Source organism: Rhinopithecus roxellana, chromosome 13 (genome assembly GCF_007565055.1).
Source record: "Rhinopithecus roxellana isolate Shanxi Qingling chromosome 13, ASM756505v1, whole genome shotgun sequence".
Lineage (NCBI taxonomy): Eukaryota > Metazoa > Chordata > Mammalia > Primates > Cercopithecidae > Rhinopithecus > Rhinopithecus roxellana.
The window spans coordinates 71,843,457-71,858,572 of NC_044561.1; the positions used below are offsets into that span (position 1 = coordinate 71,843,457).

Genomic DNA, 15,116 nt, shown 5'->3' on the forward strand with positions numbered 1-15,116 from the left:
CAGGCAGGGGAGGTCCCGACAGCCCAGCAGGCACTGGGGGCTCCTCCCTGGGGCCTCTTCTGACCCCCGACCCCTGGGTCTCAGAGGAGAACACTTCCCTCTCCAGGGGCCGGACAGTCACACCCGACTGTGGAGGGCCACGTGCCTGAGCTCTCCAGGGGCCCAGGGTTTCTGAGCCACGGATTCCAGTGGCTCCTGGAGTCCTTGCCCTCCTGTGGCTGACGCCCTGGGGAAGCTTTTCCTACACTGGGCACTGTCAGCCCTGGGGCTAGGTCATTCTCTGCGGTGGGGCGTCTTGGGCACTGAGAGGGGCTGAGCATTTCTGGCTTCCACCCATGCAATGCCAGCGGTGCCCCTACCCAGCAGTGACAACCACAGATGCCATCACTTGCCCAGTGTCCCAAGAGGGACGTCACCCTAGGTTGGAAGCACGGCTCTAGGGGAGGAGACCGACGGCAAACAGCAAAGAGTATCACATCAGCTGGGGACAGAGGCCGTGTAGAAAACACAGCAGGAGAGAGGGACAGGGTGCTCGGTGCGCTGGATTAAACCAGGCGGTGGGCAGGGCTGTCTGCCAAGCAGACATGTGGCTATCGAGCCATGGGGAACTTGGGAGGAAAGTGCAGGCAGGGGGAACAGCCAGTGAGAAGGCCCTGGGGCAGGCGCGGTGGGCTCGGTGTGCCGGAGGAATGGGGCCGGGTTTGGTTCTGACCCTGGGTGAGACAGGAAACCATGGTGGGGTTTGAGAAGACAAGAGTTCACATTGGTGTCTGAACAGGATTGCCAGGCTCCTGGGCGTGGACAGAGCAGGGGATGTGCAGAGGCTGGAGACAGCGGAGCAGGTGCCCTGTGGTCTGAGTGGCTTCCGCCAGGTGTGGGGGAGACAGTGGACATAAAAGAGAAGGAAAGGCACGTGCAGGGCCGGCTGGGAGACTTCTCGGACACACAGGAAGAGGTGGGGGGCTGGGGGGCCACGCCACCTAGGGTGCTGGGAGACACTCGGGAATACGCTGCTCTTCTGCAGACACACTCCGCTCCCATTCTCCTGAGATGCACAGGCCTTTTTGTCTTTCATTTTCTCAGTTATGATACACTTAGAGGAAGTATTTCTCTAAGGCAGGGAAAACAGCCTCACACAGTGACTCAGGGAGTGCCCTGGGCCTGGCGTTGGAGCCCTGGGAGGGAGGGGCTACACTCTCCGGGCCAGGGGCTTCAGAGCCCTGGGTGGTCACTCCCTTAGCCCAGACCTCCTGGAGCCTTGCAGGAAAGTAGGCCGTGTGACCAGAGGATCTGAATCTTAAGAGAATCCAGAAATCGGGATTTGAATAGAAATCTCCTGCTTCAACATTGGCCAAGTTAAAACAAGATTAATACGAACTGCACCTCTGTGGTGGAACCTGTCTCTGGGTTTGAGACCCTGGATCTGACCGACAAAGGGGCCGTGCCGCCGAGGATGCAGATGAAATCCCTGTTCCTTCCTCCCAACCTGGCTTTCACGTCATGGTGCCGTCCTGGTGTGTGGCACCGCGCATGTACAAATGGCCAACCATGCTGTGTGCCGATAAAGCCTCGTCACAAAGCCAGACACAGGCTTCTTGGCAAAAGGGACTGAGTCTGGCCGCTTCCCGTCAGGGTCTTGTCAAATGAGGTGACTTAAAAACAGCAGTCCAGAAGGCCAGAGGTCCGAGGTGGAGGCGTGGGCAGGGCCCTGGCTCCATCTAGGGACTTGAGGGAGGACCCATCCTGCCTCTTCCACCTCCTGGAGGCTCCAGGCACCCTTGGCTTGTGGCCTTATCATCTGGTCTCTGCCTCAGTCTCCATGCCGCCTTCTCCCCTGTGTCTCCCTCTGTCTCTATAAGGATTTAGGGTCCACCCCAATGCAGACGATTTTATCTCCAGATCTTTACATCTGCAAAGGCCCCTTTTCCAGACAAGGTCACTTTGCCAGGGGTCAGGGCGTGGACATAGCTTTTCTGGGGACCACAATTAAACCCAGTCCAGATGCTGATTGGGCCAGGTCTGTGGCTGGGCCAGTGGCCCCCAGGGGACCTGGACTTTCAGCTGTGATGGGTTCTCACTCCTCCCCACCTGCTGCCCTCTCCTCTTCCTGCCCTCTGCCTGGCGCTGGTCCTTCTCAGATGGAGATGTTGGCCACTGCTCCAGCTACAACCCCAGTCGCCTGGGCCCAGTTCCAAAGGCAGATGAACAGCGGTCAACTGATTGACCACTGGAGGCTTTGAGGCGGGAGCCTTGGCCGCTGCTGCCACATGGAGCCATAATTCTGGCCACGGTTCATGTTGCGTCCAGTTCACGGGAGTGGCTTGCTGGGGAGCTGCACCATGAAATGGTTGATTTCTTCTGCAGCCACCGCTTCCCTCTCCTGCAGCCCTGCCCCGGACCAACACCTTGGCACTTTGGTTACAAAATGCCACGGATGGAATGGAGCCTCCTCTCAGACTCCATGGCCATCTCCTCCCCTCCCCTCGCAGTGCAGGATTCCTGGGGCACGGAGACCACTCCATGTGCATGTGGCCTGGCGGTGGGAGATCCACTCAGGGGCTGCAGGCGCATCTTCCAGTGCCGTCCGTGGATGGAGGAGCTGTCCTGACCCTGCCCTGCTGTGACCCTGCTCAGCGTGGCTGATACTCATGCCCTGTGGCCACAGGGCCCCGACATGCTGGTCAAGGTAATGGGCACTCAGCTTCCTCACCAGGGAGGGACCTTTTGTCAGGAAGTGGTTGGGGGTCACGTGGGCCGTCCTATGGCTCAGCCCCCTCCTCTGCCATCCAGGGTCCCCCATGGAACCAGGTCACCATTAGCACCGCTATTCCTGCTCTCCTGGGGTCTGGGGGGCCCTCGCTCTGTAACTCACTGGCACCTTGCTGGGTGGCCACACCTGCCAGCTCTGGCCTTCAGAAACCTTTGGACAGCAGCGGTGGGCACCAGCTCACGTGTGGCCCAACTTCAGAGCACGCACTGCCCAGCGTGCCTGGGGACCTGCTGGCCTGGGGTCCTCTTGGGGCTGCTCAGTGCCCCACACTTGGGGGACGTCATGTGACTCAGGAGTCGGGGCCTCTGTTTTGGAGGGAGGTCAAAGCCCCAAGATGACGGCGCCTTGGCTGGGTCCACCTTTTCACTACTGTCCTTCCCTCTCTTCTCTTCTTTTGGGAGGGGGCAGAGGGGAGATCAGGAAGACTTCAGGGGCACAAATCCGGCCCGAGGTGGGTCAGCAGCAGATGTGTCTCGATTGCTAATATTTGTTTTCTCCAAGACGACATAGCCATATTCGGTGTCTTCAAAACAGGGTTCCATGACAGAGATTCAAAACCCCAGCCAGTGGGAGCTGCTGACCCCGCCTCCCCCAGGCTACTGCCCTCCCCAGGCAGACGCCTCTGGGTGGGGCTTACGAGAGGCTGGCTGCCTGGGAGAAACGCCTTTCAGAAAGCCACGCCGCTCTCAAAGGGAAAGGGGACATTCTGGTCACGATGAACACTTTCTACAGGAATCTGAATCATGTGAATACGTTAACTAAAGTCGATGGTGGTGAGAACGATATCCCGAGCAGTAGAACAAAGCCATGCTATCACTCTCCGTCCATCGATGACAGCGCCGGGCAGACGGAGGGTCTCGAAGACATTCGGGGAGGTGTGGGTTTTGCTTTCCCCAGAATCATTTCAGACCAGGAGATCATTAATTTGGCCTACCTTGTTTGGGGAGAAATTTCGAGCTGATGAAGGTGACCAGGTGATAGTCCTCTTGTGATAGGACCGGGAGGCTGGATCCAGTTTCTAATAACAAAATAAATGTCCTCAGGAGCAGCCTGGAAGGGACGCTGAGAACAACACTGGCCGGGTGCTAGTTTCACTGCACAGCAAGTGGAACGACGCCTGCGTCTGCAGAGCCCACTCTCACCTTCAGAACGGGGCTCGGGCGGCAGGTTCACCTCCTCATTAGGCCATCGATATTCTAATTAGGAAACAACGCCAGATGAATAGGATTAGCAAGTGGTGCATCTTCGGCTGGTACACGAGAGACACTTGAACCACTCAGGTCTTATCGAAGCCTCTCCTGACATCTTAATCATGTAGAAGCACTCAATTTACATAGCTCTGCCTAATTAGACACGGCGGCAACGATGTTTGCGGATTTTCTTCTTCCTAAAGATGACTCACTCTGTCAGATGGAGGCTGGTGCTGAGGAGGCACCTCTGGTGCTTCCCCTGAAGACTTTGCTTGTTGCACAAGGGCAGGGGAGACGAAGCTTTTTACAGGGGGAGGAAGAGAAAAAGGAATTACCTGATGTGTCGTTTTCAGAGTGGCTGAGCAGCTGTCCGGCCGAGGCAAGGCAAGCTGGGCTGGTGGAGAAATGGTCCCGATGTGTGCTCTTCTCTGATAGGCCAAGCCAGACAGAAATCAGCTTCTTGGGCTCAGGAGGCCTGGGCCCAGGGCGCCAGTGGCTCTGCCAGGCGAAGCCCGGGCCCCGGGGGGCTGAACTGGTGCTCGCTTGGCGTCTACGCTGCTGTGAGTGGCTGCCTACCTGGGTTTACTAATGCCTGGCAACAGTGGTCCTGGAGCCATTGTCTTAAAACTTGCTGTTGCTTTACTGTTTGTTGTTGAAAATTCGAGACTGCGCTTCCTCTGCTGCAAAAGCGGTTAACCATAAACCATTATTCGGATTTCCTCAGGAGGTGGGCGAACGACGAGCAGGGCAGCTCTGAACACTAAGCACAGATCTGTGCAGAAAGCAGAGCCCCGGCACGGGGCGCTCCGGCCTCAGCACACCCTGCCGAGTCTTTGGCAGCTTCCAGGACTTCTATCCTGAGGCAAAGGCGAAAAGGTGGGAGAGGCTGTGTCCAAGGCGGGAGACAGGACCTGGAATGGCTGAGTGGGCAGATGGGGGTGGCCAGTGCCAGGGCCCTGCATCTCCTCCGGCCAAGTGGTCACAGATTCAGAGGTCATCCACGACCCCGAGACCATGCCATAAACTGCTGCAGAGACCGGCCCAAGGGGATGACCTCTCCATGTCCGGGAAGGGGAGCCTGCCTCAATGTCCCCACTGGGAGGGGCTGCTGAAGACTTGGGGCCAGGCGGTGGCCTGGGGAACACGGCTGCTGCGTGCTGGAGGCAGCGTCTCTAATAGAAGCCCTCGAGCTGGTGCCCTTAGAAGGAGAAAGAGACACGTTTGCACAAGGAAAATAATGTGGAAATGAAATGACATGAACACCTTTGGTTCTGCTCACCAGGAGCCCTGAGGGCACCCAACACTGTCTCTGTACCCAAATGCAGCCAGCTGCAGGCCACGCCTGGGTCTGTCTCAGATTCAAGACGCACAGCCACCTTCCAGCCAGGGGCTGCATCGAACCTGGGGAGGGAGCAGCTCAGGGACCTGGATGTTCTAAGCTTGGGCTCGGTTTGAAAGGGGCAGGGCAAACAGAAGGTGGGAGGGGTCCTGCTGCCGGGCACATGCTGCTCATGAAGGTCTTGTTTTGATCGTGGCTGGGAATGAGGACGTCACGGCCATGATGGGGCCTTGGTCTTGCCCAGCTGCCCCAGGCCTGCAGCTCAGCTCCCGGCTGCCCACGCAGGCCAGAGCCTGTTGTCCTCTCTGGAGTGACCACGCCCATCTTGTCCACGCAGGCCTCCCTCTGGGGCCCCTGTGCCTGGCTGGTTCCTGGTGATGACCCTATCATGGTCTGCCTGGGGCCAGGCCTCTTTTGGGTTACACCCCATCCCCTGCCAGGGGGTCTGAGGAAGGCCAGGGGTCCTCCCAGCCGAAGACGTGTTGTCAAACAGTGCACCCCAGGGATGTTTCAGGGGACATGGCCCCGAAGTCCAGCCCCACAACCGTCCCCTGAGCCCCTGGACTATGGCTCTGCTGTCCCCCCGTGACGCCCGTCCACATGGGGGTCCCAGGCTTCACTGCATCAACCAGCTGGTTTCACACGCATGAGAGAGAAACAGGAGACAGAAATGGATCTTCCTGGAATCGCATGTTAGCAGCTGAAGGTCATCAAGGAGAATAACCACACCACCCACGCTCCTGACAAGCCCTGGAGGAAGAAGACACGGGACACCCTCTCCAGCACACCGCGCCTGACATGCATGAGACGGGGCCTCCCGTTGGATAGAAGCCAGGCTGTTCACGTCCCCAGGCACACACAGCGGAGAACGCCAGCACCCGCAACACCAGCGTCTCCTCATGTCCCTCAATCTTCATAAATCTCTGTCTGTCAACCACACCTCTAATGGCTTTTAAACGAGCATTTCATTTGCAACATTTTGCAGGTCACGCTGAAGCTGCTGATGGGGGCGGCGGGGGGCGGGTGTCTGCTGTGGGCCTTGGGGAGCAGGCTGGCTCCGCCTCACCTCGGTGTCCAGCCTGGGCAGGGGGTCCAGCTGCCGGGTCGGCCTCACTGGGGCCTGGTCAGTGGGTGGGGAGGTCTCTGGGTGGCTGGGGCTGCTGGCCCTCCCTTGGCCGAGCTGCCATGATCTGTAGGGGCAGGGGGAGCTAAGCCCAGGAGGCTGGGCACCGTCCCTATCATGGGCCTTGACATGCCCACAGGAATGCCAGGCCCAGGGAGGCCAAGGGGTGTCCCTCCGGTGGGACAGCTGGGGGAACCCCAGGGTGTTGTGGGCTCCATGGCGCTCTTGATCCCTCCCAGGGTCAGAGCCTGCACCCACACGGACTGCCGGGCCTTGCAAGATTTTCAGCTATGAAGAGGGGTCCACGGATGTTGCCTATATGTATTTTCAGCCTGGAAAATATCAGATATTCTTTCCTACAATATAAACTACAAAGTCCCCCAGCCCTCCCAGCCCTCTACCCTGCAGTGAGAAAGCTTTAGCTGTTTGTCTTTAGTCCCTTTATCTATAGACATCTGTGCTGAAGGAGACCAGATGGTCCCGAAGCCACCGGGAGCCCCTCGACCCCGTCGGAAACCAGAGGGAGTACGGACCGACATGAAACCAGTGCAGGCCAGAGCAGGCAGCCTATGGTCCCCTTTAGATCCCCAGCTTATCATTATAGTAAGAAAACCCCTGCCCTAAGGGAAGACTGCTGCCACGTTGTACATGCGATGTATGAAGAGGTGTGTTCATGGACAGCGTCTACGCGTCTGGAACCCTCCGCACCCCTGCATGCCTCCCCTGCAGGCACCCAACCCCTGTGAACACCTCCCCCTTCCCAGTTCTCCGGTTGCTCAATAGAACCAGCTGCCTCTCCAATTGGACGCTGCTCCCTCGCAGCCAATATAGAGTAGGGAGAGAACAGTTTCCTGGGGCCAGCATGCAGCCAGCCCTGCTCCTGCACTGGGACTGGAGGGCGAGGCCACATCAGATCTCCCTGAGCGTCGCCACAGCCCTTTCTGCCCCTGTGCTTTCCCCATCACAGACCAGCAGCTGCCGGCTCGCAGATGGTGCAGCCTGTGGGCTCTAGGTAACCCCTGCCCCTGCCCCTGCAAGGGGCCATCCCAGAGGTGCTGGCGCCCACGGGCCTGACCCTTGCTCGGCTGTCCTGTCCTCTCCTTGGACACAGCTGGCAGCCGTGCCATCCCATCTGTACCTCTGGAGCATCACGTGTGCAGGAGTGTGTGGGCAGAGGCTTGCACGCACCCTGCTCCGGTCAGACCACCTGCTCTGCCAAAAGCTGTGCAAACACGCTGGAGAGGCACCCGCCTGTGGAAACCAGCCACTCACAGGTGTGTGTGGGAGGGGCAAACGGGGGGTGCCCTCTCTCCCCAGGGGAGGCGGGGACCCCAGGCTACAGAGGAGATGAGGGACGGTATCTGGTTCTTCCACATCTGTGTGGGCCTCACTAACAGCACTCCGGACTCGGTCATGGGCCCACGGATCGTCTCCCTAGCTGAGTGACAGGACCAGGGCCAGGCGCAGCTCCACTGCAGAGCCTTGTCTGAGCGCAGCGGGCGCTTGTTCCTGGCCACTGGAGGGCGGCAGGGCCTCAGCAGATCCTGCAGTCCTGGGTGAAGGTGCTGGGACTGACCTCAGCTCACTCGGAGTCCCGGGCATTCTGGCCAACATCACTCTAAGAAATATTTATGTAAATCCTGCATCAGAAGTCCCTGCCTGTGCCACTTGTGCCAGCCCTCATGCTGCCTGCCACGCGACTCCATTTCGATCCCTGGAGTCCGAGGCCATCATCACCCTCCTGTCTCTCAGATGAAAGGCGCCACGGCTGGGGCTGCCAATGTCCCCTGCCGCGCAGGTCTGAGTCCCGAGCCCCTGCCCACCCCGGGGCCACCTCGCCTTCCCCGCAAGCCACACGCTGCCGAGAGTTACCTCCCAAGTGGCCTGTCTGCCCCCATGTGCTATCCTGAGCACCACCTCCTTACGATTTAGGAATGTGCAGGAAAACCCCTTTGTGCTGTTCCCAGGGATGAGGACGGGTGGCATTTCCCAGGCTGCAGCTTGGCTTTGGTTGATCTGAAAGGCGGGGATGAAGACGGCACCGCAGGTGAGTCCTGGTTTTTGGAGCTGAGGCAGAAACTGGAGGCCCACAGCCCCAAACCAGGAAGAAGAACCTGCCACTTCCTTGCCAGCCCCAGCCCTAAAAGCGACACCAGCAAGCCCCAGTGACCGGCTGGCAGCCCCAGCTTGCAGTGGGGTCCCTGCGCACCCAGAGCTTGAGGGTCGTGAAACACTCAGAAGCCGCTGACTCGGAGCGGGAGAGTCGAGGCCAGCAAGACCGAGGAGCTGCCAGAAAGCGGCGCTGTGGCCTCTGGAAACGAGCCTCCCGCGGGCAGGACGCTGCTGGCTCTGAGCCCAGTGAGATGGCTCTACTGGCTCCTGGGAGCCAAATGTCTTAGAGGGTAAATTACTCCTGGAATGATGCTGGTTCTGTGGGCACAGTGCAAACAGGAGACCAGACAGCGAGACCTGGAGATGGGGAAGGCAGGCGATGCCCTGTCCTGGGCGCCTGGGGACTCAAGGGGCTGCTCGGGGGGCACTTTCAGCCCCAGGAGCTGGTGGTGAATCTTCCAGGGACACACCGCCCAGCGCTGGAGATGCACCTGCACTTGGCAGGCTTCAGAGCAGAAGCAGGCCCCCGACCTCACCCACCGCCCAGGGCGTCCCTCTGGGGTCTGTCTCTGAGTGGGGCGTGCACTGGAGATGAAGAGGGGGAGGGAGGCCTCTGTCACAAAAGCCTTGTGGGGCCGCAGGACAGTGCAGGAGGTGGGGGTACATGGAACCCGGCACCAACCAGCAGCCCATATATTTGGCTGTGATGGTTTCCGCCTGTGTGAAAAGCCCTGCTTTTCCATGCCCCCTTCATCACAGCCAGGCTGCCGCAGCCTAGGTGGGGTGGGCCTCCTCGAAGGCGCCAGGTCCAGAAGGGGTGGGTTTCAAGGCAGGTGTGTGTGTTCAGGTCCTGAGAGGGGCCGTCAGAGCACCCCAGAGCCCAAGTGCCGCTGTGGCTAGACCCCGAGACCCCAGCGGGTGGTCCCTGCTTTTCTGAGGCCTCCACCCATAACCACACACACCAGCAGGGCCTGTTCTGGAAATCTCACAAGGCCTCCCCACAGCAGCCAGTGGTGAGTGCTCCAGAGCCTCCTTTGCTGAGTCTGTCCCATGGCAAGAGAGTGACACTGGGGAGGTTTCTGATCATTCCCCGACTGTGCCACTAGAGAGGCTCCCCGAGGGTCCTGTGGGCGTCCTGCGGGGACCAGGAGCTCACCCGCCTGCACACAGACCCCGCTCCGCCTCACCTCTCGGTCCAGGCCAGCCGCCACTGTGACGATGTCTCCAGTCTCGCTGTTGATGGTGAACATATTCTGGGACGGGCTCTGCGGAGTCTGGGTCACGATCCGGTACCGCACCATCCCGTTGGCCGTGGTGCTGTCGTCAGCATCGTTGGCCGTGACGGTCATCACGTAGGTTCCTGGAACAGAGACAGCAGCTCAGATGGGGATAGCATGCACCACAGGCTGCCGCCCCCGCACACACCTGGGCAGAGGCCCCTCGACCGCAGAGCTCTCCGTGAGTCTGGCAAAGTGGAACCCTCTTCCTCTTGGTGTACTCAGAGGTGGTGTTAGTGCACCTGCTGACTCTGCCCCCACTGTATAGAATCATGGAAGGATTTCTTCTAGAGCTCGAGGTTCCTTTGAGGTCATCTGCTCTGACCTCTTCCTTTTTCAGCTGGGGGAAGACCAGGACTCAGAGCAGGAAGAACTTCTGTGAGCTTCCAGAGCATGGGGCAGCAGGACCAGGCCTGGAGCCAGGTGGCCTGAGGTCCCAACAGCGCCTCCAAGTTGCCTCCACTCCCACATGGAACCCAGCCCGGCTGGGCTTAAAGGGAGGGACTCAGAGGCACTGAAGCAGGGCCTGGTATAGGTCTGGATACACAGAAGCTGTATAATAAACACCGCAGAGGACACAGTGGAAAACAAACCTAGAAGGGGCCGCTTAGCCGGGAGGCTGTGCCTGTGGGACTCAGTCAGATGGAGCACATCTGGGGGTGCCGTGGGACTGGGGGCCGCTGGCATTTCAGAGGGGCTCAGGGAGCTGCCCATGCGCTCTCTCAGCTTGGTGCCTCAGTTTCCTCATGGACACACGGGGGTTGAGGTCTACGGTGCACACTGGTACACTCCCCACTTCCTGAGAATGGCATTTGGCTTCCCCTTGGCCGAGCAGCCTTTCCTGCCCTGGGGAGGGACTGCATCAGCACACCCCACCCTGTGGCCTCAGAGCATCTCCAGGTCTGCGGGCCAAGTTCTGCTGGGAGCAGTGGTGGGTGGGGGCTTTAGTCACTGCCTAATGAGCACCAACTCTGAGCTAGCACTGTGCCCGGTGGAGGCCCCTCTCCATGAGCTCCTAACTGCTGTCTCCTGACGCTGGCACGGCGGGCTCTCCCACCTGGAAGTCTTGGGGCTGGACTCTGCCCGCTACCTTCCAGTGTTCCTGCCCCGGCTCTGCACACGTGTGTGCTCAGCTCATCCTAGTGGCTGCCTGAGATGCCCCAGAACCCTGAAAGCTCGAGTGACTGGCCCTGCAGTGTTCATGCACAGAGGAGGGCTGCCGGTGCCTTGCTGGGCTCTGGGGATGGTGCAGCCTCTGCCCGCACAGTGCCTCCCCTGGCTGACGGGGCTGCTGGTCATGCGGGGGGCCCTTAGAGAGACCTGAGGTGCTCATTCCTGTGTGCATGAGATGAAGGACTCTCACCACACCAGCCCTGGGATCTTGCACAATCTGTTCTGCATCTGGAACATTCTTCCCTCTCCTCCACCTGGCCAACTCCTCCTCATCCCCAAAACCCCTTCCTGGCCCTCTGGACTGAGTCATGGGGCCCTGTGCATCCTCATCTCACCTGCATTGAAACAGCTGTGTGTCTGCTTAATGTCTGTGTCCTCTGTGGGATTACAGCCACAAGGGTGGGGCTGGGTCCATGCTGTCCCTGTGACCTGGCACACAGATGCCCTGCTAGATATTTGCCAGACTGTGCCAGAAGCCCAGGGTGCAGGGCAGCCTCATGCTCAGGAGGCAGGGTCCGCGAGGAGCCCGAAGCTACTATTTATTTCCAGGACCCCAGAGCAGGCAGGGAGTATTCCCCCTCCACCCCTCCCCTACCTCGCCCTCCCTCTGCAGCCCTGCAGAGAAGACCCGCACTCTGGCCTTCCACCCAGGCAGGACAAGCCCAGCTGGGATGCAGGGGAAGCTTGGGTGTGTTGGACTAGGAGTTTGCTTCAGCTTTCAGCTTCTACTGAATGCAAAATTCTCACAGCAGACACGTTTCATGAAAACACAGAAAAGCAAGCAGAGGCAGGAGCACGTTAAAGAGCATGGCATGTGAATTACAGGTCAATAAAATAGATGCATTTATGTGGTGAGCAAATGGGTGGGAGGGGCCACGGCCTGGTGACCGTCCACCTCTGGAACTGGGGACCCCACCCTGATGATCCTTGCCCCCATCACGATGTCCCCACCACAAGCCTGGTCCCAACCATACTCCCCTCTAAAGAGGCAGCCCCATGCCTCTGTGCTGGCTTCCTCTGCGTTTTCCTAAGAGGAAAACCTGGAAGTGCAGCACCCCAGGAGCGAGGGTGAGCTGGGAAGGAGCAGTCTGAACACACGCACAGAGCTAACTGCTCAGGCTGAGGTTCTCTGTGGTTGTTAGTGTCCACTACTAGCAGCAGAAATGAATCGTTCGTGGAGAGGGATCACATCATACACAGCCTCCTTTTTAAAAGAGCACAAAACTTTCACTGTGGCAATGAGAAGACTGCAAGCTGACTTCTCAACAGGACTGATGGAAGCTGGAAAACAATGGAGCACGAGGAACTCACGAGGAACCTGGAGTTCATGACTCAGTGAAAAAAACTTTCAAAAATAAAAGGGAAAAGTAGACACTAAATGTGATAAATGATAAAACAAAAAAATTGCCACCTGGAGACTCACACTAGAGGAAATACGGGCGGAAGGAAAATGATCCTAGAGGGCACCTCGGAAATGCAGAAAGATATGAGGAGCTCTGTCTCTGTCTCTGTCTCTCTGTCTCACAGGTACACACACACAGACACACAGCTCCTATAAATATACATACACATAACGTTTATATAAAGGATAAATACACTGGTGCATCTAAGGAATATGACTTGTACAAACAAAAATAACTTTGCCTTGTGAGGGTTTTAAAGCTGCTTATGAAAACATCCGAACAAACGCCTGCAGAATTTCATTTGCAAAGTGGACGGTGGGTCTGACCAGGGCAGCGTCACTGATGTTCAGCCTTCGTCAAGCCAGGCATCCCCGAGCAAGTGAGGCCAACGCTGGCACATCAGGCACTATTTGAAACCACCCATCTCTACGACAGGGCAGCGCTGGGAAAGTCGTGGGGTTGGTGGTGACTGCATTTGGCTCATCTGGTTCAGAAAGTCAAAGGGAGAAACCACTCCAGCTTCCCGAAGCACTCACTGTTCCCTCCACCTGTGGCCCCTGGCGTTGTCGTCTGTGAAACCTGTGAGGATCCACATGCGTGGCACAGAAAGGGGCCCTGCAGCTGTGATGGTGGGGGTGGCGGGATGATGGCAGGGACATGGAGAAGGTGGAGGGAGAGAAGCAAAGCCCTGACCAGTGAGGGAAGAAGGGACCAGGTGCCGTCTGTTGTACTCGCTGAAAGCAGCACGGCCGGCCTGGTTTATGAGAATGATGGTCTCTTGGGCTGGATGGGGATGCAGAGCCTGTCTGACTGCCTTGGTCTCTTCCTCACCCTGCCCCAGCCCCTCACCGCCATTCCTGGGCCCGCACCCTGTGCCCAGCTGGCCCGAGGGCCTTTTGTGCGTGGGTTTGTCAGGTCTCAGATAAATCTCACAGGCAGCCTGCTGCCCACATGCAGGAACTTGGGCCAATCACACATCGGACAGTGGTGGAGCAGGGCTGGGGTCCAGGATCTGGGCGTGGAGCTCTTCTCCACTCAGCCCTACTGGCTGGGGGAGGTGGAGGGACAGCGATTCAGCCCAGGACTCCCAGCACCTCAGGATTACTGATCCGCTGTGAGGCAGAGACCCGCGTGCTCCCTTTGAGCGCCTGCCCTGGTCCATCACGTCACTGAGAAATCACTTTGTCAGAATGGCTGAGAACCTCCCACCCCAGATGCCCCTCTCCTCCGCCTCCACGGAGCTCAGATAACCTCACGACATCACGTGAACCCCCTGCCCACTGGGGCCAAGCTCTCCCCACTCGGGATGGAATGTGGGATGGCGTTTCCAGCTGATCTGTCCTGAAGGACTCTCCAGTTCCCGAAGGCCAGGCAGGAGGTCCTCCCCCGCCAATCGAGGCTGCCTCCTCCAAGCAGTCCCTCAGCAGGAGGGGCCCGCTGCTGTGTGATTTCATGTATGGAGGAGGACCAAGACCCCTTGGAGGCTCAGGGACCAGGATGTGGAGGTGAGAGGGCTTGGCATTGAGGAGGGGCCACGTGGGATGCGTGGAATGGGAAGTCAGACGGTGGCTGGAAACAGACCTTTGGAACCCTGACTATGGCCACCTCCTTTTGTGACAGACGGGGAAACTGAGTCCCACGAGGAGGAACGTGGCTGGGTCCAGTGAGCTCTGCTAGACCCAGACTGAAAGCAGCCACAGTCTCCTCCAGGGTCCAGCAGACACTTTCTGTAAAGGGCCAGCAGTACGTATGTCAGGCTTTGCAGTCACACATTCTCTGTTCCAACTCCTCAATGCTGCAGAGAAACAGCCTGAGAGGACGCATCCAGCAATGGGCACGGCTGTGTTCCCATCAAACCATTCACAGAAGCAGGTGCTGAGCTGGGTTTGGCGACCCCTGCTGTACGCTCTTTTATTGGATTTCAGTGACAACGTTGGTTTTTAAAAATACAGGGGAACCAATATAGGGTTGCCAACTTCTAGTTCTACCAAGGGAAGACTTTAAAGTACACATCTAGCTCAAATGTTTCATGAAAGGAAAATAATATTTTACCACTAAAATCACAGGAAAGACTTAGTCTCAGAATAAAGGCCAGTCCTTCATTCAATAAGTTGAGCTCCTTGAAGGCACTTGCCACGTTTGCCATATTTAGAGGCTTTGTGTGTCCACCACAGGCTGTGAGCTGCGGGTGCCACGGCTGGAGGCGTGGCTCAGTGGGGGCCAGGTGTGCCCGGCTGGGATGGGGCTTCCCCACGTCTGCGCAGAGCTCCCCATCTCCTGCCCTCTCCCCAGGAGTACATGGTGGGGAACCAAGTGATAAGAGGAGAGGCACCCCCAGCACAGGAGGAAAGCACCCGGCCGGCCAGGGAGGAGGACACCTGGCCAGTGTGGGGGGACACCCGCCCAGCGTGGAGGGACACCCGCCCAGCGTGCGGGGACGCCCGCCCAGTGAGGAGGGACACCTGCCCAGCGTGGAGGACACCGCTTAGCATGGAGGGACACCCAGCCAGCGTGGAGAGGACACCCGCCCAGCATGGAGGTACACCAGCCCGGTTTGCCTTAAGGCTGACGACAGCGGGGTTTGTGGCTCGTTGTGGGTTTGGGAGTTGAGATGCTGGCGCTTCCCCTCATTGTCTATGATCCTGAATACTGTGGAACTGTCCGGGTCCCCACCTCCCAGGCTGTCTGTGCCTCTCACCCCTGTCGGCCCTGCCCCATTAGAAGCTGGG

General features: G+C 58.6%; 1 protein-coding gene across 1 annotated transcript in view; it reads right to left on the reverse strand.

The window, feature by feature from the left end:
* CDH4 (cadherin 4) overlaps nucleotides 1-15,116 on the reverse strand; it is a 704,949-nt gene that overhangs the window by 61,188 nt on the left and 628,645 nt on the right. The window contains exon 7 of the mRNA XM_030914248.1: nucleotides 9,722-9,894. Within this exon, the coding sequence (XP_030770108.1) occupies nucleotides 9,722-9,894 (173 nt within the window). The remainder of the gene's footprint in view (nucleotides 1-9,721; nucleotides 9,895-15,116) is intronic.